Source organism: Panthera tigris, chromosome B4, assembly GCF_018350195.1.
Source record: "Panthera tigris isolate Pti1 chromosome B4, P.tigris_Pti1_mat1.1, whole genome shotgun sequence".
Lineage (NCBI taxonomy): Eukaryota > Metazoa > Chordata > Mammalia > Carnivora > Felidae > Panthera > Panthera tigris.
This window is the reverse complement of record NC_056666.1, coordinates 35,929,500-35,952,283: the sequence shown is the minus strand read 5'-3', so window position 1 is coordinate 35,952,283 and position 22,784 is coordinate 35,929,500. Positions and strand designations below refer to the sequence as shown.

General features: G+C 40.1%; 1 protein-coding gene across 5 annotated transcripts in view; it reads left to right on the top strand.

The window, feature by feature from the left end:
* ERC1 (ELKS/RAB6-interacting/CAST family member 1) overlaps window positions 1-22,375 on the top strand; it is a 509,181-nt gene extending 486,806 nt beyond the window's left edge. For all 5 annotated transcript variants that reach the window (XM_042991509.1, XM_042991507.1, XM_042991508.1 and 2 more), the window contains one exon: window positions 16,774-22,375. In XM_042991509.1, coding sequence (XP_042847443.1) covers window positions 16,774-16,911 — 138 coding nt within the window. In that variant the 3' untranslated portion in view covers window positions 16,912-22,375. The remainder of the gene's footprint in view (window positions 1-16,773) is intronic.
* The last annotated feature ends 409 nt before the right edge of the window (window positions 22,376-22,784 follow it).

Here is a 22,784-nt window from a genome sequence, read left to right as displayed (position 1 = left end):
ACTGGTAAAGCCTTGTGGAGACCAACCTATCCATCTCTTTGCCTCAGGAGTGTGCTTCATGTGAGCACTCCACCCAGATGGGTAACTGGGTTACTCTTTTTCTTTTCAGCTTTACTGAGGTATAACTGAAAAAATTGTAAGATGTTTAAAGTGTACAATGTAATGACTTGATATACCTATACATTGTGAAAGGATTTCCCCCCTTTGAGCTAATTAACAATCCATCACCTCACATATCTACTGTTTTTTAAGTCCTACTCTTTTAGCAAATTTCAATTATACAATACGGTGTTACCAACTGTAGGCTTATTCTTTGAGGGGATGATACATCACAGTTCCTTTGATGTTCCAGGAACATTTTTACACTAAAGATGACATCCCATTCTCTTTTATCAGAGACCAATCAGACCAATGTAAATCTCCTATTGGGTTTCCTGGGGGGGGGCTTTCTATTTCCACTCTTACCTTTTGCAGTCACGTCTTCTTTTTTCTCGTCCTACTCTTTCTCTGTTCACTCCCTTCACTTGCACAGAGAAGGCATAACACCTATATCAAGATACAGTCTTGTAGGAAAGTTGGTAACCTGAGAGGTTCTTACAGGCACAGAATACCACATAGAAAAAACTCAAATTATCTCAGCCAGGGAAGAATGCTTTAGGCAGGAAAGCAGCAGCCAGCATTTTTGAGGTGTCTAGACGTAAGTAGCTTAGAAATTAAAATGTTAGTGACATCTGCAAATACAAACTAGAGTTAGAGTTATCAGAAAGCAAAAGTTTGTGCTGGTTTATGTACACATAACTTTCTAAATCTGGATTGCTACATCCATTGTACTTGCCCAGTTCCAGCTCCTGCTCTGTGTAAGGAGATTAATTTAGAGTGGCAGGTGTTAGCAACAAGTGTTTGGTCCCTTAGATTGCCACTGACCCTAATTCATTTTACCTGGGCTACTTGACCTCTCACTTGTTGCCTTTCACAAAATCATGACTCATTCTAACTTTGAAAAGAATAATAAGCAACAGTGAGCAATATGACAACTCTTAGATGTCTGATAGTTAGCTGGCAAGACCAAATTTCTCGTAGGATTTTCCTCTGAGGCAGGGGAGACTTCCTCTTTTCTATGGAGACCTTGTGCATCTGGAGACAGTAGAGTTTGATCCCCTAGCTACTCAGTGGTTGGGCTTGAAGGATGATGCATAAGTGTTCCTGAGGTAGACATTTCTGTCAATCTAAATTATACTGGCCACTTTATCCCCTTAGGCTGTAGTTGTCTTACTTACAAGGTTAGAGAATTGAACTGCTGGGGGTTAGTGTAGGAACCTAAGTTTTATGCTTTGTATTAATATAGGCTCCTTAAAAATCTTAACTCTTTATTTCCTTCAAAGTTGGGGAGCTGCCAGGGTAGAACTGCAGAATTTGCAGAGCTGTAGCTAAGAAAGAGAGCAGCTTTTTAGTTGCTTTGTTTTTGTTTTCTTTTTAACCTTTGAAAACTAAAGGTAAAAATACATGATGATATTACACTGAAAAATCTAGCTACCCCAAGGCAAACGGCATGCATTCATTTAATCAGTATTTAGGGAGCACCTCATATGTGCCAGGCATAACGTGCTCTTGAAAGTACTAGAAAATAGTAGGGTGTAATTTATGATTTTCTTGCTCTGAAAGGCTTAAGTACCTGGAGTTCCCTCCTACCTTGATGCTTCTGTCGTAAGGGAATGATAGGAGGAAGTTCCTTTAGTGATACAAAACCAAAGGAATCTTGGGGAGATCACTTTGGAATATCACACTGGTTCAGGAGTGGAATTTTGAGTTTGGATGATGTATATGCAGGTCCCCTGGCTGGAATGGAGCTAAACTCGTATTTTTATTATGCCATTTTGTTTAAGATTAGTCATGGAGGAGCAGCAGCATCTGTTTACTTTGGGCCTAAGCAGCAAAAGCCTTTTTTTCCTATGAGAACAAAATCAGATATTGCCTGACAAAGGAGTTCATTACAAGTTAGGGAGAAGGAGAAGGCCCAGTAGCAACCTCATGGTCATTACCACTTCCACTCAGCATTACACAGAGCCTAGGGCTGTGGTAGCAGTTGCTTTAGGTTCTAACATGACAAGCAACTGGGGTGGGTGGAGACTTTAGGAAGAAAACTGGGAGATTTAGGCTGCAAGCTCAGACTTGGAATACCAGGGAAGAGAAGGTTTTGGAGTTGGTCTTTTTTTTTTTTTTTTTTTAATTTATTTTTGAGAAACAGAGTGAGACAAAGCATGAGTGGGGGAGGGGCAGAGAGAAAAGGAGACACAGAATCTGAAGCAGGCTCCAGGCTCTGAGCAAGCAGTCAGCACAGAGCTTGATGCGGGGCTCGAACCCACAAACTGTGAGATCATGACCTGAGCTGAAGTCGGACGCTCAACCGACTGAGCCACCCAGGCACCCCTGGAGTTGGTCTTAATCTGTGGGAAATAATCATAGGACAAATACTTAAAGAACAACTTTAGTTTTCCCTGTTACTAAATGCTAGAGGGATTCTACAGAGTGAAAAGTGGCCAGATACCTCTAGAAAAGTAAATAACTAGGCAAGAAATACCCACTGTGTGCTCAGATCCCTCTGACCACATACATTTTGTATTTTATGAATAGATATTATGGCAAAATGCATTTCATTTTAGGGGCACCTGGGTGGCTCAGTTGGTTAAGCATTTGACTCAAGTTCAGCTCAGGTTATGATCTCCTGGTTTGTGAGTTTTAACCCCACATCAGACTGTGCACTGGCAGCACAGAGTCTGCTTGGGATTCTCTCTCTCCCTCTCTCTCTACCCCTCCCCCTACCCCCTACCCCCGTGCATGCACTTGCTCGCACATGCTCTCTCTCTCACAAAATGAATAAACTTAAAAAAAAAAAAAAAAAAAAGATGCCAAAACAGTGAAGGACTCTTTTAAAAAAATGTGTTTCATTTTATTCTCATTTCTCAAAAATCCAACCTCAGAAGTTATTTCATGTCTTCATATCACCTAAGCAGATGTAGTTGAACAGCCTGCTGATTTGGGCTGGGGGACTCTAGCCCAGATCTGGCCAGGGTGGAGGACTGTTTCAGCTTGATCCATCACCACTGAAAGGCTCCAATTATCATGCCGGTGACCAGCTCAGACCTCATGGCCCATGCATCCTGAGACCTAGCTGTTAAAAACCTCAAGTTCAGATTCTTGTCTGCTTAAACCAAACTAAGCATCTCTGTATAATTTTCTGCCCACCACAAAGCTATCTCCGGAAAGGAATTAATCTGAGTCACTGCCAACCACAACTGAATTTATTCAGTTACCTCTCTTGTAACCATCCCTTCTGTATATCCATCCGTACGTCCTTTTCTTTCACCTCATCCCCTATGACTGTGAATAGAGCTGTTTACCTTGAAATGAGGCTATTTTCTCTCCTTTAAGACTGTCAAATTAGTGAGTTTGTTAGCTCTCCCTATGCCTTTACTTGGCTGTGGAGAGATAGGGTAGTTATTCTGAAATCATGACCTGTGCTGAGCAGGGGCAACTTCCCTGAACAAATCTGCCCATCCCTCAGCTGCACTTCTGTTTCTCCATCTAGTCCAGCTATGTTCCTTATTATTCTTCATACCATCAGCTCTGTTCTCCTACAGAGAACAGTCCTAACATTGAAGGCAGAAAGGGAACTCGGTTGGTTTCCCTTACAGCTAGGCTTTCATAAGAATATTTTTGGTGGGTGTGAGGTTGTAGAACATCATCTCTGACAAACCTCATTCTGAGCTTCCACTGCCTGCTGGTCCCCTGAGCAGTGGTGGAGGCTGAAGCATTCTCTCCTTCCCTTGTGTTCACACACTTCCAGCTTGTGTTGCTTCGAGCATTCAGATTGAGTTGCTTTTGCGTTTGTGATTCTTGGCTCGAGTCCCTCTAGAAATCATATTACTACTCTGAGTTCAGGGAGGGCTGGAATAGCTACTAGGAACAGAATACATTATAATAACATTCAGCAGACAAAGCCAGAAAATTCTTGCCAGAGACCACCTTAGTATCCTTTACTTGGCCCATACTCCATCTTTTGAGAACTTTAAACAAAGTGAGATGCTACAGTATATGGTTTATGTGCCCTGCTATAAGGTCTGTATCATCACACAGTCTTGATTTTGAGATGCTTCACATTTTATCTTAAAAATCTCTTTGAGGGGCACCTGGGTGGCTCAGTCAGTTAAGCGCCTGACTCTTGGCTTCAGCTCAGGTCATGATCTCATGGTTCATAGGTTCAAGCCCCGCGTTGGGCCTGATGCCAGTGCAAAGTCTGCTTGGGATTCTTTCTCCCTCTCTCTCTGCCACTCCCCTGTTAGCACACTCTCTAAACAAATAAACAAACAAACAAACTTAGAGAAAAAAAACTCTTTGGAAAGTTATCAGTGTCCCCCTCCCCCATCCAGGATTAGCATGCATTCCTTCCGTCTATACATACACCAGTCGTTTCTCAATTGCTAGTTATGTGCAGGGTATTTTGCTAGGCAGCATTGATATGTAAAAAAGAATCCATCAAGGAGTTTGAAGAAGAGCTGGGGAATTAAATAGCCAATTCTTGAAACTCAAGACAAAATTAATACTTCAGCAATATTTACCTCTGAAGAGAACAGAGAAGAACAGCAATATTTACCTCTACCTTCATAGAGAGAAGAGCCAGTTGAGCTCAATCATAAAGAATGAGTAAGACAGGGAAGAGAGGTGTGTAGGAGGGAAGATTATCCACATTCTAGAATGAGGGAACCACATCAAAGTAAAAGCAAAGACAAGAGCATATACCAGGAGGCTATTTGCACGTGGCAAGGCTATAACAGAGGATGAAATTGGGACAGTAGGATGGAGCCAGACTGTGGTTGCCATGCCAGAGAGACTGGCCTCCGTTTTGTAGGTAGGAAATCATTTAAGACGTTGGAAGAGGAGTAGGGAACCTAATCCAACATGTTTTTAGAAAGAGTGCTCTTAAAACCAGGGTTGATGTGCATGTGATGCTATTACAATAAGCAAAAGATCTAGGATAAGATAGCTTGTGTTGGGGTAGTGACCGTGAGATCAGCAAGGAAGAAACTAAACCAAAAGAAACATAGCCTGGAAAGGGCGTTAACAGGAATTTCCCAGAAGAAGAAAAGGCCAATAAATATATTTATGAATGTTTTGCCTCAATTTTTGGCTTCGCTATAAATGAAAAGAATTACAAAGAACTGCAAATGAAAATAGCCCTGTCATATCTGCAAGATCAGGGTGTGTGTGTGTGTGTGTGTGTGTGCATGTGTGTTGCCCCAGTATATTGAGTAGGTGGGGAAATGAGCACCCATATTTGTTGTCTGTGGGCTGAATATTAGTTCAGCTCTTCTGGAACAGTTTGGTAAGATGTCAAAAGCTTTAAAGAGGTGTATACCCTTTGATCCAGGAATTTAAAGAAAACGATCATAAATACGCAAAGACTTATGTACTAGCAAACTCAACATGTCACTATTTATAAAAAGAAAAAATTGAAAACAAACTAAATTTCTAATAATGGAATTATTTAAATTAAAATACATCAATAAATTTGATTACAATATGACCCATTTAAAAATTGTGTTTTAGGACCACCTGGGTGGCTCAGTTGGTTGAGTGTCTGACTTCAGCTCAGGTCATGGCTTGGGGGTTTGAGCCCTGCGTCAGGCTCTGTGCTAATAGTTTAGAGCCTGGAGCCTGCTTTGGATTCTGTGTCTTCCTCTCTCTCTGTCCCTCCCTTGCTCACACTCTGTCTCTCTCTGTCTCTCAAAAATAAATATTTTTAAAAAATTTTTAATAAAAATACAAATTGTATTTTAGAAGAATTTATAATGACATGAAAAACTCCTTGTAGTAATTATTAAGTGAAAACAACAGTTTACTAAACAGTATGAACAGTACGAGTTGATGTATAAGTGGAACATTCACAAAGAAGTATTTATTAAGCATTTGAAAAATAGTCAAATTCAGGAGAGAAGGGAATTAGAATTATGTTGACATACCCTGATAATCCTTAAATTTAGGTCACATGAGGGTTCGTTTACTGTTTTCTTTTGTGTATGTGTGAAATTTTCTATGCTTAAAGTTGAACAAAACCCACAAAAACTTACCCCAAAAGAAATCATAAAATGGGCAAAGGAAGTAGATTGTGTCAATGCACTAAAGCACTTAGAATAATACCTGGTCCACAATAAATGTCCAGTAAGTTAGTTGCTGTTATTATTACCACTTTATAAATAAAGCTCAAGGAAAACAGTCTAAGCAGAGGACAAAAGACGAAGAACAGAGGAACGTCCCCTAAAACTCAGGTTTTGCGTGTGTGGGAGGAAGCAGAAAGAAGAGGAACAGCAGCAAGACAGACAAGAAATATAGGGACAGGCAGAGAAGAGCCAGAAAGTCAAGTGGGAGAGAGATTTTAGAAGGAGGTGTTATCAGAACAAGTATCACAGAGGAGTTCAAGGATAAGACAGTTAAGACCACTGGATTGTGCTGTTAGGTAATCCTTGAGGTTTGGTTTGTTTGTTTTTTTATAACATGCATACAGAAACTACACAAATCATAAGTATGCAGCTCAATGAGTTTTTACACACTCCTATAATGAACACCTGAAAAAGCAGAAAGTTACCAGCACCTCAGAAATCTCGTCATGCCGCTACTCCACCCTCCACGGGTAACCTGACTTCTAACACTTCATTTTGCCTGTTTTTTAATTTTATATACCTGGAATCACAGAGTATGTGTCTAGCTTCTTTCATTCAATGTCATGTTTATGAAATGTGTCTATTATGATATACATATACGTTCATTCTCATTGCTGTATGATATTCCATTGTATGAATGAATATACCACAATTTATCACCTAGTTGTTGGTGGGCATTGAGGTTATTCCCAGATTTGGGCTGTTTTTCTGGGTCCCCTTGTCTGTTCCATTGGTCTGTTTGCCTGTTTTTGTGCCAATAGCAAGCTATGCTAATAACAGTAACATAGTTCATGTTCTTACACTTTGTTGTTTGAGATTGCTTTGGCTCTTCTTGGTTCTTTGCATTTCCACTTACGCCTTGAATTAGCTTGTCAGTTTACATGCACACATGCCAGAGTGTTTTATTTGGATTGAATTGAATCTGTAGATTAGTTTGGGCAGAATTAATTCTTTATACTATTGAGTCTTCTGATCCATGATCATATTGTATTCCTCCATTTAAGATATCTTTTATTTCTGTAAATAATGTTTTACAGTTTTCAGTGTGGGAGTCTTAGCTTAGTAACTTTTGAGAGAGCAGTTTCAGTGAATAGCAAAAACTAAATTCTTAGATGCTAAGGAGGAAAATAGGAAACAGAGGTAGCAAATATAGACTGTTCTTTTGAGATGTTTGGTAGTGAAAGAAAGAGAAAAATTGGGACTAGCTTGTGAGGGAAGCAGATTCCAAAGGTCATTTCAGGATGAGAGTGCCCTCTGAAGCCATGGTGAAAGACCAGGGGAGAAGGAGATTGGAAACACAGAGTTAATTGAAGGGACAGGGTCATAGAAGGGTGGCTACAGGGTACCTGGAAAATAGATTAGGAACAAGGAGTGTTGTGAGGTTGTTTTGAGGTGTAGTGTGTTTCATGTCTGCATTACCTTAGTAACAATTTCCTCAGACTCACTGGTTGCTTATTCAGTGAATGGTACTAACCCATCATGAGTGCTGTGCTCTTGGTCACTAATGGCCCCAGACCCCATTCAGAATGTTTGGAACAGCAAGACTTGTTGCCCTCATAGTCATCCCTAATCCACATTTTCAAATCCCTATTTCATTGAGCAAAGCATGTTATTTTATATTTTCTCATACCTATTCATCTATTACTACAATAATCTCTTCCTTCAGAGTATCTTCATCAAATTAAGGTTTAGTAGAATTGGGTTTTTCCACTCAATCTTGAGGTACCCAAGAGACTTGAGGAAGATTTTGTAGTGATATTTTATATATGGAGGGAAACGAGGGTGCTGAGATAAGGGATTTAATGCTTAAGTTGCAGCGGGAGCTTGCGGGATTCGTGGGAACAAATCCACTTTGCAGCTTTGTAGAAATTATTTTACATTGGAAGTGTTTTTAAGTTTGTTGTTTGGTTTAGATGCAAAGCTTTCAATATGTACACAGAAAATTGCATCTTTCTATCTAGAGAGGGCATCGTGCAAATTTAGGTGCTGCATATAATTATGGTGTTTTAAGAAAGTAAACCAAGAAGACAGTATTTTTCACCTCAGTACTTGCAGTGGTGGAATTAGCCTGCCAATATTAGAAAGTAGAGAATAGGAAATAGAAGATCTTGTTGGATTACTCAGTCTTAATATCCACTAAGTTTGGATATGTAACTTTAACAAGGAAAGGAAAGAGGGGAGGGGAAAGGATTTAATTCCTAGCAGCTAGGGTGTAATAAGAATTTACGTTAAACCCCAAATATTACATGTTTGTACTTTTTGGGAAATTCTTTTCTGATGTTAAATCTAAAGGGGCCTTCTTTGGGGAGGAGGTGAGAGTTGAATAGGCAGGCATAGGGGCAGGGTGTGGGCAGGGGTAGAGGGAACAAGAAGAGTGAGATATCTGGTAAATTATACTTCAGAAGCTAGAACACACTTTTCCCAATTTATCCATAGGACCCACTACATACTGATACCGTATAAAAACTTCCTTTTTTAACATGTGATGTGTATGCTAAAGAAATATTTTAAAATAACAAGGTACTAATATATTTCAAGATTTGTTTTCACACCTGTGCTGTATAACACATCTGTCTACATTTTTAGTTTGATGGCTTCACATTGCCTTTCTTTCCTAAGTGGTCTTTTTTTTCTCTCACACATTCCTGTACTCCTTTGACTTCAGAATGACTAAAGCTTTGCATTTCGAAGTCAAAATAAAAAGCCTCATTTTAAATGTAATTCAGGTTTCACACAAAAAATTGATCTTTGAGATTTTTTTCAAGACAGGAAATTTTAGCATATATTGGATCAAGTGCCAATAAACTCTCTCCCTGCTCAGCCATGCCCACATCTAATACTGCTTTCAGATAAAATGCAAACCATGCATAATCCCTGGAGAATAGAGAAAGCTCCACCAGATGGAAAGCAACTCCAGCTAATGAAGGAACACTTCCTTCTCTAAACTCTTTTTTTCCTTCTCTGAACTATTTGATTCTTCTGATCCTCTTTTTAAACACCTTTTCCCAGGCAAACCATTCATTAGCCCTTGGAAAAAGCATAGCCTATAGTCTGCCTCTGTTTTTTTTTCCCCCTAATCTTTTTCTACCACTTCTACTTATGTTTTCTCCTCCACTGCTCAACCACTCCTCCAGCTTCTTGTGTACACCCTCCTGACATTTGTAGGTAATAATCGCATTCCCTTCGCTTAGTCTTCAGTTAGTTCAGGTCTACTACTTAGTTCTAATCCTGCCCCATAAAATGATCCTTTCAGCTTCTTAGTCATGCCTGCCATTTTCCTTTGAACTCATTCCAGTTTGTCTCCATTTTTCTGGTAATAAGGTGCCTGAAATGGAACGCAGTGCCCTAGGTGTGGCTTCACTGAAACCATGTAATAGAGTGAGGGTCCTCTGAGGGATAGTGCCCAAGCCTAGCCAGCCCAAGGACCTTCTGTCACCTTCAAAGAACTGGTACTGCTTCTGTCGAGACCCAGTAATTCCTGTATTCCTGAACTTCAGTGAACAGCCAAGTGCATTTCCTCCTCTGTGCCTCTGTGAATAGTTCATACTATTTCTCCAGACCCTCTTTCCTGCCCTCATCTCAACATCCACACTCTTCAAGAAACTTCCTCTTCCTTCTCTCCTTTTTTTCTGTCTTTGCAGTTTTATTTTGCTGTAATTCACAAACCATGCAATTCACCTATTTAAAGTATACAATTCAATAGGTTTAGTACATTCTCAGAATTGGACAACTGTCACCACATCAATTGTCAAACATTTTCATCATTCTAAAAAGAAACCCATATTTATTAGCAATCACTCCCAATTACCCATCCCACCCCAGCCTTAGGCAGCCACTAATCTACTTTCTGACTCTGGATTTGCCTATTCTGGACATTTCATAAAAATGGAATCATACAGTATGTGGTCTTCTGTTGACTGGCTTATTTGACTCAGCATAGTGTTTTCATGGTTCATGTTATATACCATGTATCAGAACTAAATTCCTTTTCATTGGCAAAACAATCAATACTTTTTGAATGAATATTTTATACATTTCTATTTGCCCCTTTTCAGTCTTGGAATATCAGAATTACATGTTTAAAAACACATGCAGCTTTGAATATTTATATTATATCTTTTTATCCAAATTTCTTATAAAATTGATGCTGCTTGTGGTATTAAATAATACAGAAGTATATAGAGTAAACAAAATTAATTAAAGACCTAAATCTGAGACCTAAAACTGTAAAAATGCTAGGAGAAAACACAGGCAGTAATTTCTTTGGATTTTTGCCTTAGCAACATTTTTCTAGATTTGTCTCCTCAGGCAAGGGAAATAACAGCAAAAATAAACTATTGGGATTACACCAAAATAAAAAGCTTTTGCACAATGAAGGAAACCGTCAACAAAACAAAAAGGTAATCTACTGAATAGGAGAAAATATTTGCAAAGGATACATCCAGTAAGAGGTTAATATCCAAAATATATAAAGAACTTGTACAACTCAACACCAAAATAATTAATTAATTAATTAATTAATTAAAATCTTATTAAAAATGGGCAGAGGACTAGACATTTTTCCAGAGAAGACATACAGGTGACCAACAGACATATGAAAAGGTGTTCAACATCACTGATCATTAGGGAAATGCAAATCAAAACCATGATGAGGTATCACCTCATACCTGTCAGAATGGTTAGAATCAAAAAGATAAGAAGTAACAAGTGTTGATGAGGCTATGGGGAAAAGAAGACCCTTGTGCACTCTTGGAAGTAATGTAATTGGTACAACGTGGAAACCAGTGTGGAGACTCCTCAAAAAAATTAAAAAGAAAAACACCATATGATTCAGTAATTCTACTAATGGCTGTTTACCCAAAGAAAATGAAAATACTAATTTGAAAAGATACATTCTTCCCTATGTTTATTCCAGCTTTATTTACCATAGCCAAATTATGGAAGCAATCCAAGTGTCTGTCAATAGATGAACTGATAAAGAAGATGTGATATGTGAGAGAGGGAGGGAGGAAGGGAGAGACGTATCTACACATACACATATATACAATGGAATATTACTCAACCGTAAAAAAGGAATGAAATCTTGCCATTTGCAACAATATGGATGGACCTAGAGGGCATTATGCTAAGTGAAATAAGTCAGAGAAAGACAAACACCATATGATTTCACTTATATGTGGAATCTAAAAAACAAAACAATTGAATAAACAAATAAAAAGCATAAACAGACCTATAAATACAGACAACAAACTGGTGGTTTTCAGAGAGGATGGGGATGGGTGACTGAGCAAAATGGATGAAGAGGAGTGGGAGATACAGGCTTTCAGTTATGGAATGAATAAGTCATGAGGATAAAAGGTACAGCATAGGAGAATATAGTCAGTGGTATAGTGATAGTGTTGTAATGGTGACAGATGGTAGCCACACTTGTGGTGAGCATAGCATAACATATAGGTATGTTCAGTCACTCTGTTGTACACCTGAAACTAATGTAATATTGTGTGTCAACTGTAATTTAAAAAAAAAAAAAGTATAGAGAGTAAAATTGAAAGTCCTTCCATCCCTTAGCAGTATCAAAGTACCCACTTCCCCAAATCTATACCAACACGGATTGTTAACAGTCTTTTGCTAGTGTGATAGGGGGAACAAAACTCTATCTTGTTTAATTTGTATCTCTTTAACTACTCATTAGTAATTATTAATACTCAGTGAGGTTGTGTATTTTTTATGTGCTTATTAGCCATTTGTTTTTCTTCAATGAGTTTTTTTGTTCATATCCTCTGCCCATTTTTCTATTATTAGGCTTCATAATACATTGATCCCAATCCTTTGTCTTTTTTTCCTTTATTTATTTTAATTTATGTTGAGGTATATTCTCTCTATACCCTCTTTGTTGAGAGTTGTTATAAATGGATGTTGAATTTTATCAAATCCTTTTTCTACATCTGTTGGGATGATCATATGACTTTTGGCCTTCATGTTGTTACTGTAGTTTATCACATTTTACTGATTTGCAGATGTTGAAGCATCCTTGCATCCTTAGAATAAATCCCACTTGATCATGGTGTACATCCTTTTAATGTAGTATTAAATGCAGTTTGCTAATATTTTATTGAGGATCTTGTATCTATGTTCATCAGCAGTATTGGCCACAATTTTCTTTCTTTGTGGTATCTTTTCTGATTTTGGTATCAGAGTAATATTGGCTTTGTAAAATGAGTCTGGCACTGTCCCTCCTCTTCTATTTTTTGGAAGAGTTTGAGAAGGATTGGTATTAATTCTTCTTTAAATGTTCGATAGAATTCACCAGTGAAGTCATTTGGTCCTGGGCTTTTGTTTGTTGGGAGGTTTTTGATTACTGATTCAGTTCCCTTGCTAAAAATCTGTTACAATTTTTTATTTCTTCATGATTCAGTTATGTAGGTTGTATGTTTCTAGGAATTTATGCATTTCTTCTAGGTTGTCCAGTTTGTTGGCATATAATTTTTTATAGTAATCTTTTTTGATTCTTTGTCTTTCTCTGGTACAGGTTATAACATCTCATCTTTAATTTCCAATTTTGAGTTCTCTTACTTTTTTTCTTGGTAAATTTAGCTAAAGTTTGGTCTGTCTTTTCAAAAAACCACCTCTTAGTTTCATTGATCTTTTCTATTGTCTTTTTAGTCTCTATTTCATTTCTATTGTTTTTTTAGTCTTTTTTGTTATTTTGTTCCTTCTGCTAACTTTGGGCTTAGTTCTTTTTCTAGTTCCTTGAGGTATAAAGTTAGGTTGTTTGAGATCTTTCTTGCTTCTTACTGTAGGCATCTGTCACTGAGTTTCCCTCTTAAGAACTGTTTTTACTGTAGCCCATAGATTTGGTATGTTGTATTTTCATTTTTGTCTCAAGTAATTTTTTTAAGTTTATTTATATATTTTGAGAGAGTGCGAGCAGGGGAGGGGAGAAAGAGAGGGAAAGAGAGAGAATTCCAAGCAGGCTCTGCCCTGTCAGCACAGAGCCTGATGCAGGGTTCAAACCCACAAACTGTGAGATCATGACCTGAGCCAAAACCAAGAGTCAGACGCTTAACCAACTAATCCACCCAGACGCTCCTCAAGTAATTTTTGATTTCTTTCTTGGCCCTTTGGTTTTTCAGTCACATGTTGTTTAATCTCCAAATATTTGTGAATTTTCCTGTTTTCACTTTGTAACATTTCTAGTTTCATATCATTGTGGTTGGAAAACATGCTGGATGTGATTTCAGTCTTAAATGTATTAAGATTTGTTTTGTGGCTTTCATATGATCTATCCTGGAGAATGTTTTGTGTGTACATGAGAAGAATATGAATTCACAGTATAATTTTTAAATTTAGATCTTTAGGTAATTTCAAATTTATGTTTATGTATGATATGAGCAGGAATCTGACCACAACTGGGCCCAGTTGACCTAATACAGTTAATTGATTTCAAATGCCTCCTGATCATATTCTAAATCCCATTGATCTAATTTCATCAGTACAATACTCTTCTAATTCGTGGCTTTTTACAGTATGTTTTGTAATCTGGTAAGCCAGTCCACACATTGTTTTTCTTCCTTTAAAATATTTTCTTGGTTCCTGTTGTATATTTATACATAGGGATAAATTTTAGAATTAGTTATCAGGCTCTGAAAGAGCCTTTGGGATTTGGTCTGAAACGTATTTATAGTATATTTTTAGGTGAAAACAAAATAAGCTCACAAATAATCTATATACTATCATTGCCATTTTGTTTCTAAAATTACACGTGTGTCTGTGTGTGTGTGTGTGTGTGTGTGTGTGTGTAATAAAACAAAGTCTCAAAGAATATATGACAAAATATGTAGCAGTGGTTATCTCCTGATGCTAATATTACAGTTGATTTTTTTTTCTTGGTGTTTTTGTTTTAAAATTTTTCTACAATGCATACATAATACTTTTTGAATTAGAAAAAAAAACCTGAAAATTTTTAAACTAAAATGAATCCATTAAGTAACTTCGTGATTATCTGCTTAGCAGAAGCCAAATTAGAAAAATATTTCATAGGAAGTGACTATGTGACTTGTAGAGAGTGAAGTGCAGATACCCGACTCAGAATATAAATCAAAGATGTTCAGAATATTCCTAGGAAGGACTGAGATGGGAAACTGAAGCAATACAACCTCACAACCTCCTCTGTTACTTTGTGTGATTGACTTCAGTTCTGTTCAAGAGATTTGAGAATAGTGGCCTTTTCACCTAGCAGTATTTCTGGATTATATTTTGTGCAGCTGTATTTAAAAGGCACTTTGCTTCTTTGGTTTCCCCATTTCAGAGATTCATTTTCATATGACACAGTCAGACCTTGAGATGCGTCAAGACTTAGAGTAGTCTAAATCTGGTCCTTGCATGTCCTGGTATTCAGTCAACATTTAACAGAATAAAGATTGCAAAATCTGTTCCTAACTCTTTGATATATTTGAAGACGCAGCATGCTAATTCTTGGCTCACAGCATGTGGATTCTGTCAGCAGTGTAATTAAAAGTTGGTTCTTAAAAAAAAAAAACAACTTGGTTCTATTTGCCTTTTAATCTACATGCTCTGTCTAGGTAATCTTACCTATTCAACAATAATTGTAACAACATCTAACATACATAATTTTCTGTGTGTCAGGCATTGTACTGCAGTTTATATAAGTAGCTCATTCAGTCCTTAAAACAGGGGCACCTGGGTGGCTCAATCTATTGAGCTGTCAGCACAGAGCCCGCCGCGGGGCTCAAACCCACAAACCATGAGATCATGACCTGAGCCGAAGTCAGATGCTTAACCGACTGAGCCATCCAGGTGCCCCCGTGTTAGCCCTCCTTAACTCTCACCTGGGCTTGCCACAAAACTTCTTTTAGCTTAGTGTTCCCTCCACTCAGGCTAACGTGTTTTTATCTTCACAGGTCTCTTCTAAAAAAATGAAGCTGACCATGTTACTACACTGTTTGAAAACTCTTGGACTTCCTTTTTGTGGGTGTTTCTTTCTTTGTTTTTTAACCAGATTCAATCTGAACTCCTTAGCTTTACAAACAGTGTGGCCCTGTCTGTGTCCTCATCTTCATTTTCTTTCTTTTATTTATTTTTAATTATTTTATTTTAATTTTATTTTTTTAATTTACATCCAAATTAGTTAGCATAATCAGCTTCATTTTGTCACTCTCTGCCCAGCCCCCTTACCTTATGCTCTAGCCATGCTGAGAAGCTCCCTCTTCCCCAAGGTCCCACGCCCTTTCTTAGCCCTACACACCTGCCCTCGTTTCATGTGCTTGAAAGCCTCTTCTGCCTTTGACCTCCCAGCAAACTCCCGCTCAGCCTTCAAGATTCACACCACATATTGCCTTCAGTAGCATCTTCTCACACTCCTCCAGGATGCAAACAGCCCTATTATGCCTTCCACTACAGTGCATGTCTGAGCCTCGGCCATGGCCCCTACCATCCTGTGTTGTAATGATCTGTTTGTGTGTTTTCTTCCATTAACCCAAGTGGATCTTCAGGGAAAAGACCAGATCTGTTCCATCTTTCACCAAGTAGTAGGCCCTCAATAAATGTTGTTTTAATGCTTGAAGGAATGTCCAAGAGAGTGTTTGAAACAACAGGAAGTTAGAATTATATTTCTAAGCATCTTAAATGTTTCTCAAAATAATCTCTTTAGCTATATGAGCAGATAGTCTAATGTACTGAACAAAAGTGGTATATAGCAAATGGGGAAAGTCTTTTAAATTATAAGTTTCCCTAGGATGAGAACCATTACACAAGATTAAGATCCTACCTGAGGTCATGCATGTATCCCTTTCCCCATCCTGGACAGAGGTGTGACATTGGGACACAGTGGAGAGAATGTTCCACCTGGAATGAGGGGACTGGAGCTGGGGCTCCAGCTCCGCAGATTACTGGTGAACTAGTCACACCTTCACGAACAAACACTTGATGTTAACGTTTACACTTTCCTGGTTGTTAACGTTGATGCAGGAAGACTTCACATAGAAAGTGCCTCTCTTTTTTTTTTTTTTTTTAATTTTCGGCTTTATTAAGGTTTAATTGACAAAATTGTGATCTATTAAGTGCAGATGTTGATTTGATAGACATTGTGAAGATTCCCACAGTCGAGGTAATACATCTGTCATCTCACATACTTCCTTTTTTCCCCTTATGAGAACACTTAAGTTCTACTCTCTTAGCAAATTTAATTCTACAGTATGATGTTATCAACTGTAGTCATCGTATTATACATTAGATCCTCAGACCTTATTCATGTTATAACTGAAAGTTTGTGCCCTTTTACCAACCTGCTCCATCTCCCCCACCCCCCAGCCCTTGATAGCAACCTGTGAGTTTGACTTTTTCCCCCCAGGTCCCACTTATAAGTGATACCATGCAGTATCTGCCTTTCTGTCTGGTTTATTTCACTTAGCACAAGGCCCTCCAGGTTCATCCATGTTGTTGGAAATGCAGTTTCTTTATTCATGGACAGTAATTCTTAACCCAGTGCAAACAGGGTAATTTTATTTTATCTGAAATCCATCTTTTCTTTCCCTTTCAGCTTCAGAATGAGCTAGAAAAAGGTGAACGGGACAATGCAGAACTGCAGGAGTTTGCCAATGCCATTCTCCAGCAGATAGCAGATCATTGCCCCGACATCCTGGAGCAAGTGGTCAATGCTTTGGAAGAGTCATCCTGACCCTGCTTTATGGGGAGTAGCCAGCCCAGCAGCCTGCTATAGTAAATCCAGGTGCCAAGAAAGAAGAGCTGGAAGGAACAGGCTCCCAGGAGCTTCTGGCACCCAACAAACACTACAAACTGTATCCCATCTTGGTTGGTCCTTCAAGTATGATTCCAGCATCCTTTCTACAGCTCTCATCTTAACTCTGCCTTTCTACTTTGGATATTGTCTCTACACTAATTTTCTTGATGTCCAGGGTAGGTAAGTGGCCAAGTTTCCGTGAAGAACTGCCATCTGGTCATCAACAGTGGAGGACTGTGGAAGCTGGTGGTTCTGCCCTTACAGTGGGACATGGAGTAGGTAGCCTGTTTACCCTCTGTCCTTGACATGAGAACTAAATCTGGAATCTCCTTGGAGTTCAACATATTGAAAGAAACTTCCCAATGGACCAGAGAGCTGAGTGTTCTAATATCACAACAGGTGCTTTCTCCTAAAAGGGTTAAAAAAAAAAATCTTAAAAAGAGAGAGGGGGAAAAGAGAGAACAGGGACAAAGAGAAACTGACTCTTCTTACTGTTTCTTTTGCTCACTTTCACATGTAATGTTTTATGCAGGGGAGCTGCAAGCAGGCCTCATGAGGGCTTAGTGAACACTAATACCAAAAGTTTGGAGTCTTCACCCAGTCCTGTCTGTCTCACATCCTTGCTCTTCTCAACCAGTTAATAAGAAGATGGTGTGAACAGTTCTCCCCCGATCCCTCTTGTTTAAGACCTTTGACCTTATTATACTTAATCTGTCAGATTATACGTCTCAGTCTGAAAGAGAAGAGGGGTTTGACACGAACCTTGCCATCAACCACCTGCTGCTCTGCTTCTGTAGAAGATGACCACTCCTTGGGCCCAGGCTGGTTTCTCCTAAACATCTCCCTCATCAGCATTCTAGTCCCCTGAGCCCCTAAAGAATGCTTCTGCCTTCCCACCATCCATGTTCTATGTATGCTCTTGCGGCCCAGCGGTTGCTGAAGTTTATGACCCACCTTCTACCCTTTTAGCTTTACTCTTGATGTGCACTCCCATAACCATAGCCTCGTGCATTGTCTGGAACCTCCCTTCTGGCACAAATGAATGTTTCTCATCCCACACACATTCCTTCCTCCATTCTTTCATTCAAATAGTATGTATGAAATGCCTACTATGTGCAAGTCACTGTTAGGTACCCATCCTTGAAAAAAAGTCTCTTTTTAGTGAGGGAGAAATGTAAAGGACTCTGAGACATACCTTGTTTGAGTCAAAGCAGTAAAAGGTATACCTATCTTCTCCCTACTCCTTCTGAGTAGAAGTTATCTTTTTCATAAAAAATCTTTTACAGATGAGCATTTCTCACTATAATGTAATTGATGAGTTCAGGGGCAGGGAGCTGAGTCACTTACTTGCCTGCAGGATCTTATTTGGTGGTTCAGGATTTTTATTTGTCGTCGTTACCCTGCAAGAGTATAGTGTTTAGGGGGGCTGCAGTAGTAGATAGTGTTTTCTTCACACATCTGTGTACACCACGTGGAACTTGGCCAGCTCCATGTTGCGGATCAAAAAATTGACCCTAAAGTTGCAAATCGAGTTGAAGGTATTGGCATTTTGAGGGGCATTTTTCCCAGGCTTAGACAATGACAGTCATAAATAAATAATCAGGCACCAAGAAAGAGACCACTTAACCCAAATGTAGCCTTTAACCACCTCTCCAGCCAGACGCCCACCAGATACTCACATCTTCTGATAAGAGTTGCTGGGCTAAATGCTTTTGTCTTGCATTTTGTCCTTTCCCCCTCCCCAGTTACTCACCCAAAGAATGATGCTGCCTGTAAAGTCATCACAAGCCTTCAGTCCAGTATCTTCCCACCAGCAGCTCTTGACTGTCCCATTAACTTATATGGTCATATCTCCAGCTGCCCTGATTCCCTGCTGTAAAACAGCCTCTCCTATGAGAAGCTGTAGACTGTTTCTTATCGAAGGTTTAAGTGGACTCTGCTCATAAACTTCTTACTGAGATGCTTCCTGATAGCCAGGCTGGCCAGAAGCAGGGGAAGTGGGAGATGTAGGGGTAAGATAGTAAGTGGTGGTCGTTTGTGGTCAATCACCTCAATTCCATGTATTTATTGCACTGCCCATAAATCATGTAGATAGCCCCCAGTATTTTAAGCCTGGTGTATTAGCATCTCACTTTATCTACCATAATGCAAGGAACCGAGGTATGATAATAGCCTTCACAGGACTACGGCAGAACAGAGAAGGCAGGAGAAGAGGCCATCCACAAAGAAGTGGCCTGGTTCTGGCTGACTGTTCTCTAGCAGCTTTGGCAAGGGAAGGCATCAGCAGGTCTCCCTGGGTCCTGCTCATTCTGTCTTTGCTGTCAAATACAATACCTGTCACTTTTGCCCACTCGGTGCATGACTCTCACTGCACTTCCTTTCTTCCCCTTTTCATTTCAAGCCTTCTTGTTGCTTCTTCTCCAAAACTTTATTGAAGTCCTCTGGACAAATACTTCTAGTAAGAAAAATATCTGGGGCAAATATTATCTGTGTGGTCTCTGTGAACCGTAGCAGGGATCTCCTTGATTTCTCTTGGGTGGTCATTCTAGCATCTCAAATGGTTCTGGGGACTGTTTGGTTCTAGATGAAAGTAGGTTCTGGCTAAACTTTAGTAGTGAACGTGACCTGACTGTATGTTATAGGGACAAAATTAATACAGTGTCCAGCACTTAGAGTATCTTCTTGAGTTGAGATAACTCATTGAGCCAACTTTTACTAAATGCACTATTCCCATCACACAAAGACTTATCATTGCATGACACTCTTCTGATGTTCATGGTTTCACTAGGTCACTCAACTGCTGCCGAAGGTCTAGAGCCTTGAAAGCTCATTGCACATTGCCTATTATGTTCACCAAACTCATCCATTCCATTGGCAAGTCTAGTTACCCCTTAGCACCTAAAGATCTGTACCCCAAATCAAGGTCATCACGAAAGGGGACAAGATGAAGAAGAGTGAGTGGAATCCAATGTGGGGCTGAAGAAATACAATGTGATTTTCTCATCTTTTCATATACCTCTATTCCAGGTACTCATTGAGTTCTTGATGAAGTATCTGAATTGAGATTTACAAGGACTTGGATACTATTTGAAATGGAAAAGATTTTAAATAGGCTTTAATATATTAAGAAATATGAATGGGAATCCCTAAATCCATCTCAGCTCTAACCTTTAACCTAGTACCTTATAACCTAACAAAGATCAAAGTGCTTCCCTCTCTCTTCCTTACAGTTGGTCTTTAGAAATATTAGTGAAGCAAACTGGACCCAAGACTGCCTTTGGTGTCAGTAGTAGCAGTGGGACTTGACACCTTTTGTCAATAAAAGTCTGTTTGGTTTTCCACGGGAGCTCATTGGCTCACCCACTCCCCAGAGAGAAGAGGAAGTCATTACAAAGTTTTATTAGTCATCCCTCCCCTGTGACATTCAGGATTGGCATTTGGATTTGCTGCTGATCCCAGAACCATCCTGCCCTCCCCTTTGACCCCAGCAGTGAAGCATAGGCCCGCTGGCTCCCCTCTCGGGGGTTTTGAGGAAAGAGCAAATCAAGGAATATGTTGTCGCATAGAATGTGACCCTCACGTGGCACTTCCTAAGTTACCATGGGCCCTGTGTCAGCAATATCAGTAACTCCCACGTCTGCCTCCCCAGCCTCATGTCCCTCCTGCAGGAGTTCAGAACTGGAGAAGCAGGTAAGGAGACAGTAGATGTGGTGTGGATGCTACCCTTTGCAAGCCTGCAAGGCCGACCCCTCCATCACTGCCAGTCCCTGGGCTTCTCAGAACAGCGACTTGAACTGGTCAAAGACATGTTCTAAAAAGAATCTGGCATTTTCCCCATGCGGACTAGGGGAATGTTTGGGCAAAAACACACACACACATTACAGGGAAATCCTTCTGAACAAAATGGCTGTCTTTATTTACTCTTTTTAAGCAAAAACTGTTTCCAAACTTTTTAGTGTCAAAACTGTAACCAAGCGTCTCCTGATTTCTTCCAACGTGTTTGGTGAGTGCTGTGACCCTATTGTAGGTATTTCTTCTGACTCTTTTGGGGGAAAGGTGGTTTTAGGGATTGATTTTGGGGGGAGCGGATTTTTGTCCCATCCCACCTCCTCTTTGTTTCTCTGCTTGTCGATATTGTCTGTGTGGCTCAGAGCATTGGGGCAGTTACATTGTGTCCATTGTTGAGATTATTAAGATATTAAAAAGTAGTTTGTAGAACTGAAAAGTTAAAGAGCTGTGTTTTTAAAAATGCAAAATGATATCATGTTAATAAAGGAATTCAAGCTATGGGGCAGCCCAACTCCTCCCCCTCCTCCCAAGTTGGCTTAGGTGGCACCTGGGCTAGCCACTTGGGAAACACGATGACCACACTCTAGGTAGGGGACTGCCTGAGTGAAAGAGATAACTGCTGCGTAAAAGGAATTGGAATCTGGGGCTCAGAGAGTCCCCACTGTGCCAGAGATTTCCTATACATCCTCAGGACCCCTGGGTAGAGGTTTCAAATTTTGTGACCCCATAACCACCCTCAAACCCACATTGGTCCCAGCTCAGTGTGCCTAATACTGTGTGGTAACCTAGGCTTGACTCGGAAGCGCCACACCCGGCAGCCCTGTACAGGCCACAGAACCTCTTTCCTGCCCACTTGGTGCTATATCATCCAGTGACTCATCCACTACGGGCCAAGCAGTGGCCAGCCTGGAGCCTGCAATCCAGGTGAATGAATTGTACTCAGATCTCAGTTCCTTCTGGCTTCAGTCCCTAGATTCCTTCCCTTTAAGCTTTTTAGACCCTACATCTCCCAGGCCCAGGCTGTCTCTCTTGGCCCTAGAGATGCCCTGATCAGGAAAGGACGGGAACCCTGCTGAAGCCAGAGCATTCGCCCCGGGCCAGAACAAGCGCTCGGAGCCCAGCCCTTCTTTCCACACCGCACCAGTATTGCATTCACGCTCCAATGCAGCCAGACCTACCTGAGGGCAACACACCATCCGTTCTGGCCTGTCTGCCCACGCAGGACTAGCCGACTAGCCCAGGAACCTGCTGAGCACACCGTGATGTCCAGGATGGGGACTCGGGGGTCTCTCTGGGACTCGCCCCCTCTGCTTTGGAAGAGGGGAGCTGCACTTTAGTGAGGAGCTGAGGAGCACTGGGCACTGACTCCTAGCTTGAGTTCCTTTTGGTGACAGTAGCAGCCGCAATGATGGTGTCTGTGATGCAGATGCACCTGCTGCCTTCAACTGTGTGTGTGTGTGTGTGCGTGCGTGTGTGTTTGCGTGTGTGTGTGATGGCCAGAGTCATGTTACTGACAGGATAATGACATTACAAAGAAATTGTGTTATAGTCAACTTTGCCTTGATAATTATTGTAAACACTTTGTCCATTTTTTCTTTTTTATTCACAAACTAAATCCATCAGGAAATTATAAAGTTATTTAAAAATTGTGTGCTGTGTCTTTCTTTGAGTCTCATTTAGTCTGATTATCCAAGTGAGATTAGTCCTCAAATGCCAGAAAAGCAGGGAGAAGCCAGTGGTCTCCCAGAGATTAACGCTTTGGTAAGTAAGCCAAGAACCAGTGGGGCTCCAGGTTAAGGTGGGGCCGGAGGAGCCCAAGGCTGGCTCAGTCCTGAAGGGCCTGGCGGGGTGATGCCCCCAAATGAGTAGGCCTCCTTCAGGCTCCCATCTGAACTCTGGATTGGCAGCCCCTGAGTTCCTTTTTTTTTTTTTTAATTAAAAAAAAATTTTGTTTTAATGTTTATTTTTGAGAGTGAGAGAGAATGTGAGCGGGAGAGGCACAGAGAGAGAGGGAGACACAG